Source organism: Bombina bombina, chromosome 6 (assembly GCF_027579735.1).
Source record: "Bombina bombina isolate aBomBom1 chromosome 6, aBomBom1.pri, whole genome shotgun sequence".
NCBI classification, from domain to species: Eukaryota; Metazoa; Chordata; class Amphibia; order Anura; family Bombinatoridae; genus Bombina; species Bombina bombina.
Window position 1 is genome coordinate 1,124,235,481 of NC_069504.1, and position 18,736 is coordinate 1,124,254,216.

The 18,736-nt window shown below is 40.5% G+C and overlaps 1 protein-coding gene across 1 annotated transcript in view; it reads right to left on the bottom strand.

Moving 5' to 3' along the window:
• LOC128664916 (inositol 1,4,5-trisphosphate receptor type 2) overlaps positions 1 to 18,736 on the bottom strand; it is a 693,905-nt gene that overhangs the window by 321,743 nt on the left and 353,426 nt on the right. Inside the window, exon 3 of the mRNA XM_053719708.1 lies at positions 12,109 to 12,224. Within this exon, the coding sequence (XP_053575683.1) occupies positions 12,109 to 12,224 (116 nt within the window). The remainder of the gene's footprint in view (positions 1 to 12,108; positions 12,225 to 18,736) is intronic.

An 18,736-nucleotide genomic window follows, 5' to 3' on the forward strand; every position in this document is an offset into this window, starting at 1 on the left:
TTAATTGTTGCATAGTAAGGAGTATTGGCGCGCTAGATGTACTAGGGGCCTCCTGTGTGGGCAAGACTGGTGTAGACGAAGGAGGGGATGATGCAGTACCATGCTTACTCCCCTCACTTGAGGAATCATCTTGGGCATCATTTTCTCTAAATTTTGTGTCACATAAATCACATCTATTTAAATGAGAAGGAACCTTGGCTTCCCCACATTCAGAACACAGTCTATCTGGTAGTTCAGACATGTTAAACAGGCAAAAACTTGATAACAAAGTACAAAAAACGTTTTAAAATAAACCGTTACTGTCACTTTAAATTTTAAACTGAACACACTTTATTACTGCAATTGCGAAAAAGTATGAAGGAATTGTTCAAAATTCACCAAAATTTCACCACAGTGTCTTAAAGCCTTAAAAGTATTGCACACCAAATTTGGAAGCTTTAACCCTTAAAATAACGGAACCGGAACCGTTTTTATATTTAACCCCTTTACAGTCCCTGGTATCTGCTTTGCTGAGACCCAACCAAGCCCAAAGGGGAATACGATACCAAATGACGCCTTCAGAAAGTCTTTTCTATGTATCAGAGCTCCTCACACATGCATCTGCATGTCATGCTTCTCAAAAACAAGTGCGCAATAGAGGCGCGAAAATGAGACTCTGCCTATGATTAGGGAAAGCCCCTAGAGAATAAGGTGTCCAATACAGTGCCTGCCGGTTATTTTACATAATTCCCAAGATTAAAATAATTCCTCAAGGCTATGGAGTATAAAATATGTTTATATATAAATCGATTTAGCCCAGAAAATGTCTACAGTCTTAAAAAGCCCTTGTGAAGCCCTTTTTTTCTTTCTGTAATAAAAATGGCTTACCGGATCCCATAGGGAAAACAGAATTTATGTTTACCTGATAAATTACTTTCTCCAACGGTGTGTCCGGTCCACGGCGTCATCCTTACTTGTGGGATATTCTCTTCCCCAACAGGAAATGGCAAAGAGCCCAGCAAAGCTGGTCACATGATCCCTCCTAGGCTCCGCCTACCCCAGTCATTCGACCGACGTTAAGGAGGAATATTTGCATAGGAGAAACCATATGTTACCGTGGTGACTGTAGTTAAAGAAAATAAATTATCAGACCTGATTAAAAAAACCAGGGCGGGCCGTGGACCGGACACACCGTTGGAGAAAGTAATTTATCAGGTAAACATAAATTCTGTTTTCTCCAACATAGGTGTGTCCGGTCCACGGCGTCATCCTTACTTGTGGGAACCAATACCAAAGCTTTAGGACACGGATGAAGGGAGGGAGCAAATCAGGTCACCTAAATGGAAGGCACCACGGCTTGCAAAACCTTTCTCCCAAAAATAGCCTCAGAAGAAGCAAAAGTATCAAATTTGTAAAATTTAGAAAAAGTGTGCAGTGAAGACCAAGTCGCTGCCTTACATATCTGATCAACAGAAGCCTCGTTCTTGAAGGCCCATGTGGAAGCCACAGCCCTAGTGGAGTGAGCTGTGATTCTTTCAGGAGGCTGCCGTCCGGCAGTCTCATAAGCCAATCGGATAATGCTTTTAATCCAGAAGGAGAGAGAGGTAGAAGTTGCTTTTTGACCTCTCCGTTTACCAGAATAAACAACAAACAAAGACAAAGTTTGTCTGAAATCCTTAGTAGCTGCTAAGTAAAATTTGAGAGCACGAACTACATCCAAGTTGTGCAACAAACGTTCCTTCTTTGAAACTGGATTAGGACACAAAGAAGGCACAACTATCTCCTGGTTAATGTTTTTGTTAGAAACAACTTTTGGAAGAAAACCAGGTTTAGTACGCAAAACCACCTTATCTGCATGGAACACCAGATAAGGAGAAGAACACTGCAGAGCAGATAATTCTGAAACTCTTCTAGCAGAAGAAATTGCAACCAAAAACAAAACTTTCCAAGATAATAACTTAATATCAACGGAATGTAAGGGTTCAAACGGAACCCCCTGAAGAACTGAAAGAACTAGGTTGAGACTCCAAGGAGAAGTCAAAATTCTGTAAACAGGCTTGATTCTAACCAGAGCCTGAACAAAGGCTAGAACATCTGGCACAGCTGCCAGCTTTTTGTGAAGTAACACAGACAAGGCAGAAATCTGTCCCATCAAGGAACTTGCAGATAATCCTTTTTCCAATCCTTCTCGAAGGAAGGATAGACTCTTAGGAATCTTAACCTTGTCCCAAGGGAATCCTGCAGATTCACACCAACAGATATACCAAATTATGTGGTAATTTTTCTGGTTACAGGCTTTCAGGCCTGAACAAGAGTATTAATAACAGAATCTGAGAACCCTCGCTTTGATAAGATCAAGCGTTCAATCTCCAAGCAGTCAGCTGGAGTGGGTCGAACGGACCTAGAACAAGAAGGTCTCGTCTCAAAGGTAGCTTCCATGGTGGAGCCGATGACATATTCACCAGATCTGCATACCAAGTCCTGCGTGGCCACGCAGGAGCTATCAAAATCACCGACGCCCTCTCCTGATTGATCCTGGCTACCAGCCTGGGGATGAGAGGAAACGGCGGGAACACATAAGCTAGTTTGAAGGTCCAAGGTGCTACTAGTGCATCCACTAGAGCCGCCTTGGGATCTCTGGATCTGTACCCGTAGTAAGGAACTCTGAAGTTCTGACGAGAGGCCATCAGATCCATGTCTGGAATGCCCCACGGTTGAGTGACTTGGGCAAAGATTTCCGGATGGAGTTCCCACTCCCCCGGATGCAATGTCTGACGACTCAGAAAATCCGCTTCCCAATTTTCCACTCCTGGGATGTGGATAGCAGACAGGTGGCAGGAGTGAGACTCCGCCCATAGAATGATTTTGGTCACTTCTTCCATCGCTAGGGAACTCCTTGTTCCCCCCTGATGGTTGATGTATGAACTTGGCCCTCGCTAGCTGAGGCCAAGCTTTGAGAGCATTGAATATCGCTCTCAGTTCCAGAATATTTATCGGTAGAAGAGATTCTACCCGAGACCAAAGACCCTGAGCTTTCAGGGATCCCCAGACCGCGCCCCAGCCCATCAGACTGGCGTCGGTCGTGACAATGACCCACTCTGGTCTGCGGAAGGTCATCCCTTGTGACAGGTTGTCCAGGGACAGCCACCAACGGAATGAGTCTCTGGTCCTCTGATTTACTTGTATCTTCGGAGACAAGTCTGAATAGTCCCCATTCCACTGACTGAGCATGAACAGTTGTAATGGTCTTAGATGAATGCGCACAAAAGGAACTATGTCCATTGCCGCTACCATCAAACCGATCACTTCCATGCACTGCGCTATGGAAGGAAGAGGAACGGAATGAAGTATCCGACAAGAGTCTAGAAGTTTTGTTTTTCTGGCTTCTGTCAGAAAAATCCTCATTTCTAAGGAGTCTATTATAGTTCCCAAGAAGGGAACCCTCGTTGACGGAGATAGAGAACTCTTTTCCACGTTCACTTTCCATCCGTGAGATCTGAGAAAGGCCAGGACAATGTCCGTGTGAGCCTTTACTTGAGGAAGGGACGACGCTCGAATCAGAATGTCGTCCAAGTAAGGTACTACAGCAATGCCCCTTGGTCTTAGCACCGCCAGAAGGGACCCTAGTACCTATGAGAAAATCCTAGGAGCAGTGGCTAATCCGAAAGAAAACGCCACGAACTGGAAATGCTTGTCCAGGAATTCAAACCTTAGGAACCGATGATGTTCCTTGTGGATAGGAATATGTAGATACGCATCCTTGAAATCCACCTTGGTCATGAATTGACCTTCCTGGATGGAAGGAAGAAGTGTTCGAATGGTTTCCATCTTGAACGATGGAACCTTGAGAAACTTGTTCAAGATCTTGAGATCTAAGATTGGTCTGAACGTTCCCTCTTTTTTGGGAACTATGAACAGATTGGAGTAGAACCCCATCCCTTGTTCTCCTAATGGAACAGGATGAATCACTCCCATTTTTAGCAGGTCTTCTACCCAATGTAAGAATGCCTGTCTTCTTATGTGGTCTGAAGACAACTGAGACCTGTGGAACCTCCCCCTTGGAGGAAGCCCCTTGAACTCCAGAGAATAACCTTGGGAGACTATTTCTAGCGCCCAAGGATCCAGACATCTCTTGCCCCAGCCTGAGCGAAGAGAGAGAGTCTGCCCCCCACCAGATCCGGTCCCGGATCGGGGGCCCTCATTTCATGCTGTCTTGGTAGCAGTGGCAGGTTTCCTGGCCTGCTTTCCTTTGTTCCAGCCTTGCATAGGTCTCCAGGCTGGATTGGCTTGAGAAGTATTACCTTCCTGCTTAGAGGACGTAGCCCTTGGGGCTGATCCGTTTCTGCGAAAGGGACGAAACTTAGGTTTATTTTTGGTCTTGAAAAGACCTATCCTGAGGAAGGGCGTGGCCCTTGCCCCCAGTGATATCAGAGATAATCTCTTTCAAGTCAGGGCCAAAGAGTGTTTTCCCCTTGAAAGGAATGTCAAGCAATTTGTTCTTGGAAGACGCATCCGCTGCCCAAGATTTTAACCAAAGCGCTCTGCGCCACAATAGCAAACCCAGAATTTTTTCGCCGCTAACCTAGCCAATTGCAAGGTGGCGTCTAGGGTGAAAGAATTAGCCAATTTAAGAGCACGAATTCTGTCCATAATCTCCTCATAAAAGAAGAATTACTAATAATCGCCTTTCCTAGCTCATCAAACTAGAAACACGCGGCTGCAGTGACAGGGACAATGCATGCAATTGGTTGTAGAAGGGAACCTTGCTGAACAAACATCTTTAGCAGACCTTCTAATTTTTTATCCATAGGATCTTGGAAAGCACAACTATCTTCTATGGGTATAGTGGCGCGCTTGTGTAGAGTAGAAACCGCCCCCTCGACCTTGGGGACTGTCTGCCATCAGTCCCTTCTGGGGTCGACTATAGGAAAACAATTTTATAAATATGGGGGGAGGTACTAAAGGTATACCGGGCCTGTCCCATTCTTTACTAACAATGTACGCCACCCGCTTGGATATAGGAAAAGCTTCGGGGGGCCCCGGGGCCTCTAAGAACTTTTCCATTTTACATAGTGGTTCTGGAATGACCAGATAATCACAATCATCCAAATTGGATAACACCTCCTTAAGCAGAGCGCGGAGATGTTCCAACTTAAATTTAAAAGTAATCACATCAGGTTCAGCTTGTTGAGAAATGTTTCCTGAATCTGAAATTTCTCCCTCAGACAAAACCTCCCTGGCCCCCTCAGACTGGTGTAGGGGCCCTTCAGAAACCATATCATCAGCGTTCTCATGCTCTACAGAATTTTCTAAAACAGAGCAGTCGCGCTTTCGCTGATAAGTGGGCATATTGGCTAAAATGTTTTTGATAGAATTATCCATTACAGCCGTTAAATGTTGCATAGTAAGGAGTATTGGCGCACTAGATGTACTAGGGGCCTCCTGTATGGGCAAGACTGGTGTAGACGAAGGAGGGGATGATGCAGTACCATGCTTACTCCCCTCACTTGAGGAATCATCTTGGGCATCATTTTTACTAAATTTTTTTATGACATAAAATACATATAGTTAAATGAGAAGGAACCTTGGTTTCCCCACAGTCAGAACACAATCTATCTGGTAGTTCAGACATGTTAAACAGGCATAAACTTGATAACAAAGCACAAAAAACGTTTTAAAATAAAACCGTTACTGTCACTTTAAATTTTAAACTAAACACACTTTATTACTGCAATTGCGAAAAAGTATGAAGGAATTGTTCAAAATTCACCAAAATTTCACCACAGTGTCTTAAAGCCTTAAAAGTATTGCACACCAAATTTGGAAGCTTTAACCCTTAAAATAACGGAACCGGAGCCGTTTTTATATTTAACCCCTTTACAGTCCCTGGAATCTGCTTTGCTGAGACCCAACCAAGCCCAAAGGGGAATACGATACCAAATGATGCCTTCAGAAAGACTTTTCTATGTATCAGAGCTCCACACACATGCAGCTGCATGCCATGCTGTCCTCAAAAACAAGTGCGCCATACCGGCGCGAAAATGAGGCTCTGACTATGATTAGGGAAAGCCCCTAAAGAATAAGGTGTCAAAAACAGTGCCTGCCGATATAATCATATCAAAATACCCAGAATAAATGATTCCTCAAGGCTAAATATGTGTTAATAATGAATCGATTTAGCCCAGAAAAAGTCTACAGTCTTAATAAGCCCTTGTGAAGCCCTTATTTACTATCTTAATAAACATGGCTTACCGGATCCCATAGGGAAAATGACAGCTTCCAGCATTACATCGTCTTGTTAGAATGTGTCATACCTCAAGCAGTAAGAGACTGCACACTGTTCCCCCAACTGAAGTTAATTGCTCTCAACAGTCCTGTGTGGAACAGCCATGGATTTTAGTTACGGTGCTAAAATCATTTTCCTCATACAAACAGAAATCTTCATCTCTTTTCTGTTTCTGAGTAAATAGTACATACCAGCACTATTTTAAAATAACAAACTCTTGATTGAATAATAAAAACTACAGTTAAACACTAAAAAACTCTAAGCCATCTCCGTGGAGATGTTGCCTGTACAACGGCAAAGAGAATGACTGGGGTAGGCGGAGCCTAGGAGGGATCATGTGACCAGCTTTGCTGGGCTCTTTGCCATTTCCTGTTGGGGAAGAGAATATCCCACAAGTAAGGATGACGCCGTGGACCGGACACACCTATGTTGGAGAAAATGACAGCTTCCAGCATTACATCGTCTTGTTAGAATGTGTCATACCTCAAGCAGCAAAAGTCTGCTCACTGTTCCCCCAACTGAAGTTAATTCCTCTCAACAGTCCTGTGTGGAAACAGCCATCGATTTTAGTAACGGTTGCTAAAATCATTTTCCTCTTACAAACAGAAATCTTCATCTCTTTTCTGTTTCAGAGTAAATAGTACATACCAGCACTATTTTAAAATAACAAACTCTTGATTGAATAATAAAAACTACAGTTAAACACTAAAAAACTCTAAGCCATCTCCGTGGAGATGTTGCCTGTACAACGGCAAAGAGAATGACTGGGGAAGGCGGAGCCTAGGAGGGATCATGTGACCAGCTTTGCTGGGCTCTTTGCCATTTCCTGTTGGGGAAGAGAATATCCCACAAGTAAGGATGACGCCGTGGACCGGACACACCTATGTTGGAGAAAGAATGTGTGATGAGAAGAGGGCGCTATACAGCAAACACAGAGATGTATTTGTATGTGCAATAAAAGAATGTGTGATGAGAAGAGGGCGCTATACAGCAAACACAGAGATGTATTTGTATGTGCAATAAAAGAATGTGTGATGAGAAGAGGGCGCTATACAGCACACACAGAGATGTATTTGTATGTACAATAAAAGAATGTGTGATGAGAAGAGGGCGCTATACAGCAAACACAGAGATTTATTTGTATGTACAATAAAAGAATGTGTGATGAGAAGAGGGCGCTATACAGCACACACAGAGATTTATTTGTATGTACAATAAAAGAATGTGTGATGAGAAGAGGGCGCTATACAGCAAACACAGAGATTTATTTGTATGTACAATAAAAGAATGTGTGATGAGAAGAGGGCGCTATACAGCAAACACAGAGATTTATTTGTATGTACAATAAAAGAATGTGTGATTAGAAGAGGGCGCTATACAGCAAACACAGAGATTTATTTGTATGTGCAATAAAAGAATGTGTGATGAGAAGAGGGCGCTATACAGCAAACACAGAGATTTATTTGTATGTGCAATAAAAGAATGTGTGATGAGAAGAGGGCGCTATACAGCACACACAGAGATTTATTTGTATGTGCAATAAAAGAATGTGTGATGAGAAGAGGGCGCTATACAGCACACACAGAGATTTATTTGTATGTACAATAAAAGAATGTGTGATGAGAAGAGGGCGCTATACAGCACACACAGAGATTTATTTGTATGTACAATAAAAGAATGTGTGATGAGAAGAGGGCGCTATACAGCACACACAGAGATTTATTTGTATGTGCAATAAAAGAATGTGTGATGAGAAGAGGGCGCTATACAGCAAACACAGAGATTTATTTGTATGTACAATAAAATAATGTGTGATGAGAAGAGGGCGCTATACAGCAAACACAGAGATTTATTTGTATGTACAATAAAAGAATGTGTGATGAGAAGAGGGCGCTATACAGCAAACACAGAGATTTATTTGTATGTACAATAAAAGAATGTGTGATGAGAAGAGGGCGCTATACAGCAAACACAGAGATTTATTTGTATGTACAATAAAATAATGTGTGATGAGAAGAGGGCGCTATACAGCAAACACAGTCATTTATTTGTATGTGCAATAAAAGAATGTGTGATGAGAAGAGGGCGCTATACAGCAAACACAGTGATTTATTTGTATGTACAATAAAAGAATGTGTGATGAGAAGAGGGCGCTATACAGCAAACACAGTTATTTATTTGTATGTACAATAAAAGAATGTGTGATGAGAAGAGGGCGCTATACAGCAAACACAGAGATTTATTTGTATGTACAATAAAAGAATGTGTGATGAGAAGAGGGCGCTATACAGCAAACACAGTTATTTATTTGTATGTACAATAAAAGAATGTGTGATGAGAAGAGGGCGCTATACAGCTAACACAGAGATTTATTTGTATGTACAATAAAAGAATGTGTGATGAGAAGAGGGCGCTATACAGCAAACACAGTGATTTATTTGTATGTACAATAAAAGAATGTGTGATGAGAAGAGGGCGCTATACAGCAAACACAGAGATTTATTTGTATGTACAATAAAAGAATGTGTGATGAGAAGAGGGCGCTATACAGCAAACACAGTTATTTATTTGTATGTACAATAAAAGAATGTGTGATGAGAAGACGGCGCTATACAGCAAACACAGAGATTTATTTGTATGTGCAATAAAAGAATGTGTGATGAGAAGAGGGCGCTATACAGCAAACACAGAGATTTATTTGTATGTGCAATAAAAGAATGTGTGATGAGAAGAGGGCGCTATACAGCAAACACATAGATTTATTTGTATGTGCAATAAAAGAATGTGTGATGAGAAGAGGGCGCTATACAGCAAACACAGAGATGTATTTGTATGTGCAATAAAAGAATGTGTGATGAGAAGAGGGCGCTATACAGCACACACAGAGATGTATTTGTATGTACAATAAAAGAATGTGTGATGAGAAGAGGGCGCTATACAGCAAACACAGAGATTTATTTGTATGTACAATAAAAGAATGTGTGATGAGAAGAGGGCGCTATACAGCAAACACAGAGATTTATTTGTATGTACAATAAAAGAATGTGTGATGAGAAGAGGGCGCTATACAGCAAACACAGAGATTTATTTGTATGTACAATAAAATAATGTGTGATGAGAAGAGAGCGCTATACAGCAAACACAGAGATTTATTTGTATGTACAATAAAAGAATGTGTGATGAGAAGAGGGCGCTATACAGCAAACACAGAGATTTATTTGTATGTACAATAAAAGAATGTGTGATGAGAAGAGGGCGCTATACAGCTAACACAGATTTATTTGTATGTACAATAAAAGAATGTGTGATGAGAAGAGGGCGCTATACAGCAAACACAGAGATTTATTTGTATGTACAATAAAAGAATGTGTGATTAGAAGAGGGCGCTATACAGCAAACACAGAGATTTATTTGTATGTGCAATAAAAGAATGTGTGATGAGAAGAGGGCGCTATACAGCAAACACAGAGATTTATTTGTATGTGCAATAAAAGAATGTGTGATGAGAAGAGGGCGCTATACAGCACACACAGAGATTTATTTGTATGTGCAATAAAAGAATGTGTGATGAGAAGAGGGCGCTATACAGCACACACAGAGATTTATTTGTATGTACAATAAAAGAATGTGTGATGAGAAGAGGGCGCTATACAGCACACACAGAGATTTATTTGTATGTACAATAAAAGAATGTGTGATGAGAAGAGGGCGCTATACAGCACACACAGAGATTTATTTGTATGTGCAATAAAAGAATGTGTGATGAGAAGAGGGCGCTATACAGCAAACACAGAGATTTATTTGTATGTGCAGTAAAAGAATGTGTGATGAGAAGAGGGCGCTATACAGCAAACACAGAGATTTATTTGTATGTGCAATAAAAGAATGTGTGATGAGAAGAGGGCGCTATACAGCAAACACAGAGATTTATTTGTATGTGCAATAAAAGAATGTGTGATGAGAAGAGAGCGCTATACAGCACACACAGAGATTTATTTGTATGTGCAATAAAAGAATGTGTGATGAGAAGAGGGCGCTATACAGCTAACACAGACATTTATTTGTATGTACAATAAAAGAATGTGTGATGAGAAGAGGGCGCTATACAGCAAACACAGAGATGTATTTGTATGTACAATAAAATAATGTGTGATGAGAAGAGGGCGCTATACAGCAAACACAGAGATTTATTTGTATGTGCAATAAAAGAATGTGTGATGAGAAGAGGGCGCTATACAGCAAACACAGAGATTTATTTGTATGTGCAATAAAAGAATGTGTGATGAGAAGAGGGCGCTATGCAGCAAACACAGTTATTTATTTGTATGTACAATAAAATAATGTGTGATGAGAAGAGGGCGCTATACAGCAAACACAGAGATTTATTTGTATGTGCAATAAAAGAATGTGTGATGAGAAGAGGGCGCTATACAGCAAACACAGTGATTTATTTGTATGTACAATAAAAGAATGTGTGATGAGAAGAGGGCGCTATACAGCAAACACAGTGATTTATTTGTATGTACAATAAAAGAATGTGTGATGAGAAGAGGGCGCTATACAGCAAACACAGTTATTTATTTGTATGTACAATAAAAGAATGTGTGATGAGAAGAGGGTGCTATACAGCAAACACAGAGATTTATTTGTATGTGCAATAAAAGAATGTGTGATGAGAAGAGGGCGCTATACAGCAAACACAGAGATTTATTTGTATGTGCAATAAAAGAATGTGTGATGAGAAGAGGGCGCTATACAGCAAACACAGATTTATTTGTATGTACAATAAAAGAATGTGTGATGAGAAGAGGGCGCTATACAGCAAACACAGAGATTTATTTGTATGTACAATAAAAGAATGTGTGATGAGAAGAGGGCGCTATACAGCAAACACAGTGATTTATTTGTATGTTACATATCTCAATAAAAAACAATATTCAAGTCACAATCTTATATTTTGATGAGCAGATTACAGCACAGAGCAAATGGACAAGTGTATAATTTCCTGTGTTTGTATTATTAGCACATCAGTCATTGGGTCACCAGAAAGGGAAGCCAAGTGGTTAAAGTAAATGTAAATTTAGATGATAAAGTGCCCGGTTTTTAAAAATCAGATTAAAAACAGGGGCACCATAATTCATCAAAATTTACATTTCACTCCTGTTGTGAAAATACTTAGCTTTTATTCTTGACAGCCGCTGCATCGCTTCCCTTGCCCGTAGCAAAGCCCCTTCCTGGGTCTAAAATGAGGAATCCGGCTTCCTCCAATCACGGCGTTGAATTAGACACTAATACCACCAGGGGGGAAGCTGTGATTGGAGGATGACCGATCAGTCATTTCTAATTAATGAAGAGGCTTGCGATGACCGAGGGAATTGCTGGAGAGGCTGTCAAGATTAACCTTTTAACGCCATTAGGACGTTGTATTCTGTCCGAGTTTTTCTGGGCTTTAGCGCCAAAGGATGTAATACAACGTCCTAACAGCTTGGCTTTCCTGAAGCCACTGGCGCTTCCCTGATGGGATTGCGGTCTGGAGGGTGTGCCTAGCATCATAGGGACACCCCCCTGACGCAAATCCCATCATTGAAATCTCGTGATCACGTCCACGATCGTGAGATTTAAATTTGTTTACATTGGAACAGTTGTTCCGATGTAGACACGTTAACCCAGGCACGAAAGGGTTAAAAGGAAAGTATTTTCACAACACGAGTGAAATGTAAATTTTGATAAATTAAAGTGCCCCTGTTTTTAATCAGATTTAGAAAAAAACGGGCACTTTATCTTCTAAATTTACATTCACTTTAAGCAAAGAAGAATGTGTAGGTAACGCTGATCTGACTTACCTGTAGTTTCTTAAGCAGCGCTGCTTCTGTATTGTTCCCCTGCTTCGCCTGCTTTGCTTTCCAGAACTGTTTCTGGGCCGAGTATCTGTTCATGGGACATACTTTGAAAAGACAATCTGAAGAAGAAAAACACAAAATCTGTCAGCTCTTCCCATGTGCATGACCTGCTTGTGTAGGTGACACAATATTATGATTAATTCTCTATACATCTCTAAGGGGATTTACAGATTATAGACACGTTTAAAGAAATATTGTCCCAAACAATGCTGTTTTATGGTAAACTACTTGAGATTTTAAGGTTTAGTTATATGTAGTAAAAGTAGTTTTTATTTTGCCCCTTTTCATGTGATTTAGTTGTGCATATTAATGATTTTCTAACTTTCAGACCTGGTAAAGCACCATATAGACATATCAAGGTTAACCCTGTTACATATATGTTCCAAATTAGCTTTAGCACATAACAACTGCACAACAATTCACTTTAAATTAAAATAATGACCATGGCTAGCCGTAATGTCTGTTGACTTAAAGGGATAGAAGAGTCAAAACTGAAATGTACATGGGAGCAATTTGATTTTAATCACAAACATTTTCGCAATATAATTTCGTTAGCAGAAATGCTTCTAATAAAAGTTATCACTATTATCCAGTGGCATATGCACATATGCTGTGAGAGCTTATGGAACATTATTCAAACACTGTACCTTTTCATGTGTACCAGTGTATAGTAGGCGTCAGATGTGTAAAGGAGTAGATATTGAAACTTACTGAAATAAAATCCAAAGCACAAGTGACAATTTCATTGCAAACGAATAACTTCTAGAGTATCATATTCTCACTGTAAAAATAAATCTCTCCCTATTTGAAATAAATGCTGCTTTCAATAAAGGGGTGTGCAGATTTAAGAGGACATTGTTTAGTCACATCCTACTTTAAAGGTACATTAAGAAGCCAATCAAGATGCTAGTCCTATGACTTACCAGGGAGAGTTTATCTGGCATGTGCAGCACAGCCACTTTATTTCTTAAAGGACCAGTAAATACAGTAGATTTCCATAATCAACAAATGCCTGATAACAAAGCAATGGAATAGCACTTCGTCTGAACTTGAAATGAGTAGCAGATTTTTTTCTGGCAAATTTCAAATGTCTATGTTTACTCCTCCTGTATCATGTGACAGCCATCAGCCAATCACAAATGCATATTGTATATTCTGTGAATTCTTGCACATGCTCAGTAGGAGCTGGTGACTCAAAAAGTGTAAATATAAAAAGACTGTGCACATTTTGTTAATAGAAGCAAATTGGAAAGTTGTTTAAAATTGCTGCTCTTTCTGAATCATGAAAAATTCATTTTGACCTGAGTGTACCTTTAAAGGTACAGTCAACACCAGCATTTTTATTGTTTTAAAAGATAGATAATCCCTTAATTAATTTTACCTCTGTAATTACCTTGTATCTAAGCCCTTAGCAGACTGCCTCCTTATTTCAGTTCTTTTGACAGACTTGCAGTTTAGCCAAATCAGAGCTGTCTCCATGGTAAATTCATGTGCATGAGCTCAATGTTATCTATATGAAACATGTGAACTAATGCCCTCTAGTGGTGAAAAACGATCAAATTGCATTTAGATTAGAGGCGGCCTTCAAGGTCTAAGAAATTAGCATATTAACCTCCTAGGTTTAGCTTTCAACTAAGAATACCAAGAGGACAAAGCAAAACTGGTGAAAAAAAGTAATTTGGAAAGTTGTTTAAAATTACATGCTCTATTTGAAACATGAAAGTTTTTTTTGGACTTGACTGTCCCTTTAAGGAAGTTTACCATGAAACCTTGTGAGATTATGGTGAAATGAAGATAACAGTAAAGCAAAGTGTGAGCTCTGATTGGCTGTTTTACCATGCAAATGAAAGTAGCTGAAGGATAACTGTAAAATATCTTTCTTTTTTTACATAGTGATCTTCTTGTGAAATGTTCTAGTCAGTTTTTACAGATATTCTGCATCACCATCGGGTGATTTAATACATGGGTAACATCTCTCTTCACTTATGTCTGGGCACAATTCTTTGGATGGAGAATATAAAAATAAAAATGATTCAGAAACCTGTAAGTTGCAATAAAAACATTCTCATTGCTATTGTGATAAACTATTATAGTTTATAACATTTAAATTATGTATCATTATATTTAAATATTGTGGCTGTGCAGGCTAAGCGTTAGGGCATATTCCCTGCCTCATATAAAAATGTATTGTGGCATTCGATAAAAACCACATTGGCTGGTTGTGTTCCTGTGTAATTAGCTTTACTCCCTGACTTACTAAAACAAACAGAAACATTCCAGAACACGTGCCTGTATTTGTCACACAAGCTCACTACAATGTGCAGAAAAAAGCTGTCATCCTACAGTACATATCAGTACAAGCAGACACAAGCTGTCATCCTACAGTACATATCAGTACTAGCAGACAAAAGCTGTCATCCTACAGTACATATCAGCACTAGCAGACACAAGCTGTCATCCTACAGTACATATCAGCACTAGCAGACACAAGCTGTTATCCTACAGTACATATCAGTACTAGCAGACACAAGCTGTTATCCTACAGTACATATCAGTACTAGCAGACAAAAGCTGTCATCCTACAATACATATCAGCACTAGCAGACACAAGCTGTAATCCTACAGTACATATCAGTACTAGCAGACACAAGCTGTCATCCTACAGTACATATCAGTACTAGCAGACACAAGCTGTCATCCTACAGTACATATCAGTATTAGCAGACACAAGCTGTCATCCTACAGTACATATCAGTATTAGCAGACACAAGCTGTCATCCTACAGTACATATCAGCACTAGCAGACATAAGCTGTTATCCTACAGTACATATCAGTACTAGCAGACACAAGCTGTCATCCTACAGTACATATCAGTACTAGCAGACAAAAGCTGTCATCCTACTGTACATATCAGTACTAGCAGACACAAGATGTCATCCTACAGTACATATCAGCACTAGCAGACACAAGCTGTCATCCTACAGTACATATCAGTATTAGCAGACACAAGCTGTCATCCTACAGTACATATCAGTACTAGCAGACACAAGCTGTCATCCTACAGTACATATCAGTACTAGCAGACACAAGCTGTCATCCTACAGTACATATCAGTACTAGCAGACACAAGCTGTCATCCTACAGTACATATCAGTACTAGCAGACACAAGCTGTCATCCTACAGTACATATCAGTACTAGCAGACACAAGCTGTCATCCTACAGTACATATCAGCACTAGCAGACACAAGCTGTCATCCTACAGTACATATCAGCACTAGCAGACACAAGCTGTCATCCTACAGTACATATCAGCACTAGCAGACACAAGCTGTCATCCTACAGTACATATCAGTACTAGCAGACACAAGCTGTCATCCTACAGTACATATCAGTACTAGCAGACATAAGCTGTCATCCTACAGTACATATCAGTACTAGCAGACACAAGCTGTAATCCTACAGTACATATCAGTATTAGCAGACACAAGCTGTCATCCTACAGTACATATCAGCACTAGCAGACACAAGCTGTCATCCTACAGTACATATCAGCACTAGCAGACACAAGCTGTCATCCTACAGTACATATCAGCACTAGTAAAGCAGACACAAGCTGTCATCCTACAGTACATATCAGCACTAGCAGACACAAGCTGTCATCCTACAGTACATATCAGCACTAGTAAAGCAGAAACAAGCTGTCATCCTACAGTACATATCAGTACTAGCAGACACAAGCTGTCATCCTACAGTACATATCAGCACTAGCAGACACAAGCTGTCATCCTACAGTACATATCAGTACTAGCAGACACAAGCTGTCATCCTACAGTACATATCAGTACTAGCAGACACAAGCTGTCATCCTACAGTACATATCAGTACTAGCAGACACAAGCTGTCATCCTACAGTACATATCAGTACTAGCAGACACAAGCTGTCATCCTACAGTACATATCAGCACTAGCAGACACAAGCTGTCATCCTACAGTACATATCAGTACTAGCAGACACTAGCTGTCATCCTACAGTACATATCAGTACTAGCAGACACAAGCTGTCATCCTACAGTACATATCAGTACTAGCAGACACAAGCTGTCATCCTACAGTACATATCAGTACTAGCAGACACAAGCTGTCATACTACAGTACATATCAGCACTAGCAGACACAAGCTGTCATCCTACAGTACATATCAGCACTAGCAGACACAAGATGTCATCCTACAGTACATATCAGTACTAGCAGACACAAGCTGTCATCCTACAGTACATATCAGCACTAGCAGACACAAGCTGTCATCCTACAGTACATATCAGTACTAGCAGACACAAGCTGTCATCCTACAGTACATATCAGTACTAGCAGACACAAGCTGTCATCCTACAGTACATATCAGTATTAGCAGACACAAGATGTCATCCTACAGTACATATCAGTACTAGCAGACACAAGATGTCATTCTACAGTACATATCAGTACTAGCAGACACAAGCTGTCATCCTACAGTACATATCAGTATTAGCAGACACAAGCTGTCATCCTACAGTACATATCAGTACTAGCAGACACAAGCTGTCATCCTACAGTACATATCAGCACTAGCAGACACAAGCTGTCATCCTACAGTACATATCAGTACTAGCAGACACAAGCTGTCATCCTACAGTACATATCAGTACTAGCAGACACAAGCTGTCATCCTACAGTACATATCAGTATTAGCAGACACAAGATGTCATCCTACAGTACATATCAGTACTAGCAGACACAAGATGTCATTCTACAGTACATATCAGTACTAGCAGACACAAGCTGTCATCCTACAGTACATATCAGTACTAGCAGTCACAAGCTGTCATCCTACAGTACATATCAGCAGTAGCAGACACAAGCTGTTATCCTACAGTACATATCAGTACTAGCAGACACAAGCTGTCATCCTACAGTACATATCAGTACTAGCAGACACAAGCTGTCATCCTACAGTACATATCAGTATTAGCAGACACAAGATGTCATCCTACAGTACATATCAGTACTAGCAGACACAAGATGTCATTCTACAGTACATATCAGTACTAGCAGACACAAGCTGTCATCCTACAGTACATATCAGTACTAGCAGTCACAAGCTGTCATCCTACAGTACATATCAGCAGTAGCAGACACAAGCTGTTATCCTACAATACATATCAGCACTAGCAGACACAAGCTGTCATCCTACAGTACATATCAGCAGTAGCAGACACAAGCTGTTATCCTACAGTACATATCAGTACTAGCAGACACAAGCTGTCATCCTACTGTACATATCAGTACTAGCAGACACAAGATGTCATCCTACAGTACATATCAGCACTAGCAGACACAAGCTGTCATCCTACAGTACATATCAGTACTAGCAGACACAAGCTGTCATCCTACAGTACATATCAGTACTAGCAGACACAAGCTGTCATCCTACTGTACATATCAGTACTAGCAGACACAAGATGTCATCCTACAGTACATATCAGCACTAGCAGACACAAGCTGTCATCCTACAGTACATATCAGTACTAGCAGACACAAGCTGTCATCCTACAGTACATATCAGCACTAGCAGACACAAGCTGTCATCCTACAGTACATATCAGCACTAGCAGACACAAGCTGTCATCCTACAGTACATATCAGTACTAGCAGACACAAGCTGTCATCCTACAATACATATCAGCACTAGCAGACAAAAGCTGTCATCCTACAGTACATATCAGCACTAGCAGACACAAGCTGTCATCCTACAGTACATATCAGCACTAGCAGACACAAGCTGTCATTCTACAGTACATATCAGCACTAGTAAAGCAGACACAAGCTGTCATCCTACAGTACATATCAGCACTAGCAGACACAAGCTGTCATCCTACAGTACATATCAGCACTAGTAAAGCAGACACAAGCTGTCATCCTACAGTACATATCAGTACTAGCAGACACAAGCTGTCATCCTACAGTACATATCAGCACTAGCAGACACAAGCTGTCATCCTACAGTACATATCAGTACTAGCAGACACAAGCTGTCATCCTACAGTACATATCAGTACTAGCAGACACAAGCTGTCATCCTACAGTACATATCAGTACTAGCAGACACAAGCTGTCATCCTACAGTACATATCAGTACTAGCAGACACAAGCTGTTATCCTACAGTACATATCAGCACTAGCAGACACAAGCTGTCATCCTACAGTACATATCAGCACTAGCAGACACAAGCTGTCATCCTACAGTACATATCAGCACTAGCAGACACAAGCTGTCATCCTACAGTACATATCAGCACTAGCAGACATAAGCTGTCATCCTACAGTACATATCAGTACTAGCAGACACAAGCTGTTATCCTACAGTACATATCAGCACTAGCAGACACAAGCTGTTATCCTACAGTACATATCAGCACTAGCAGACACAAGCTGTTATCCTACAGTACATATCAGCACTAGCAGACACAAGCTGTTATCCTACAGTACATATCAGCACTAGCAGACACAAGCTGTTATCCTACAATACATA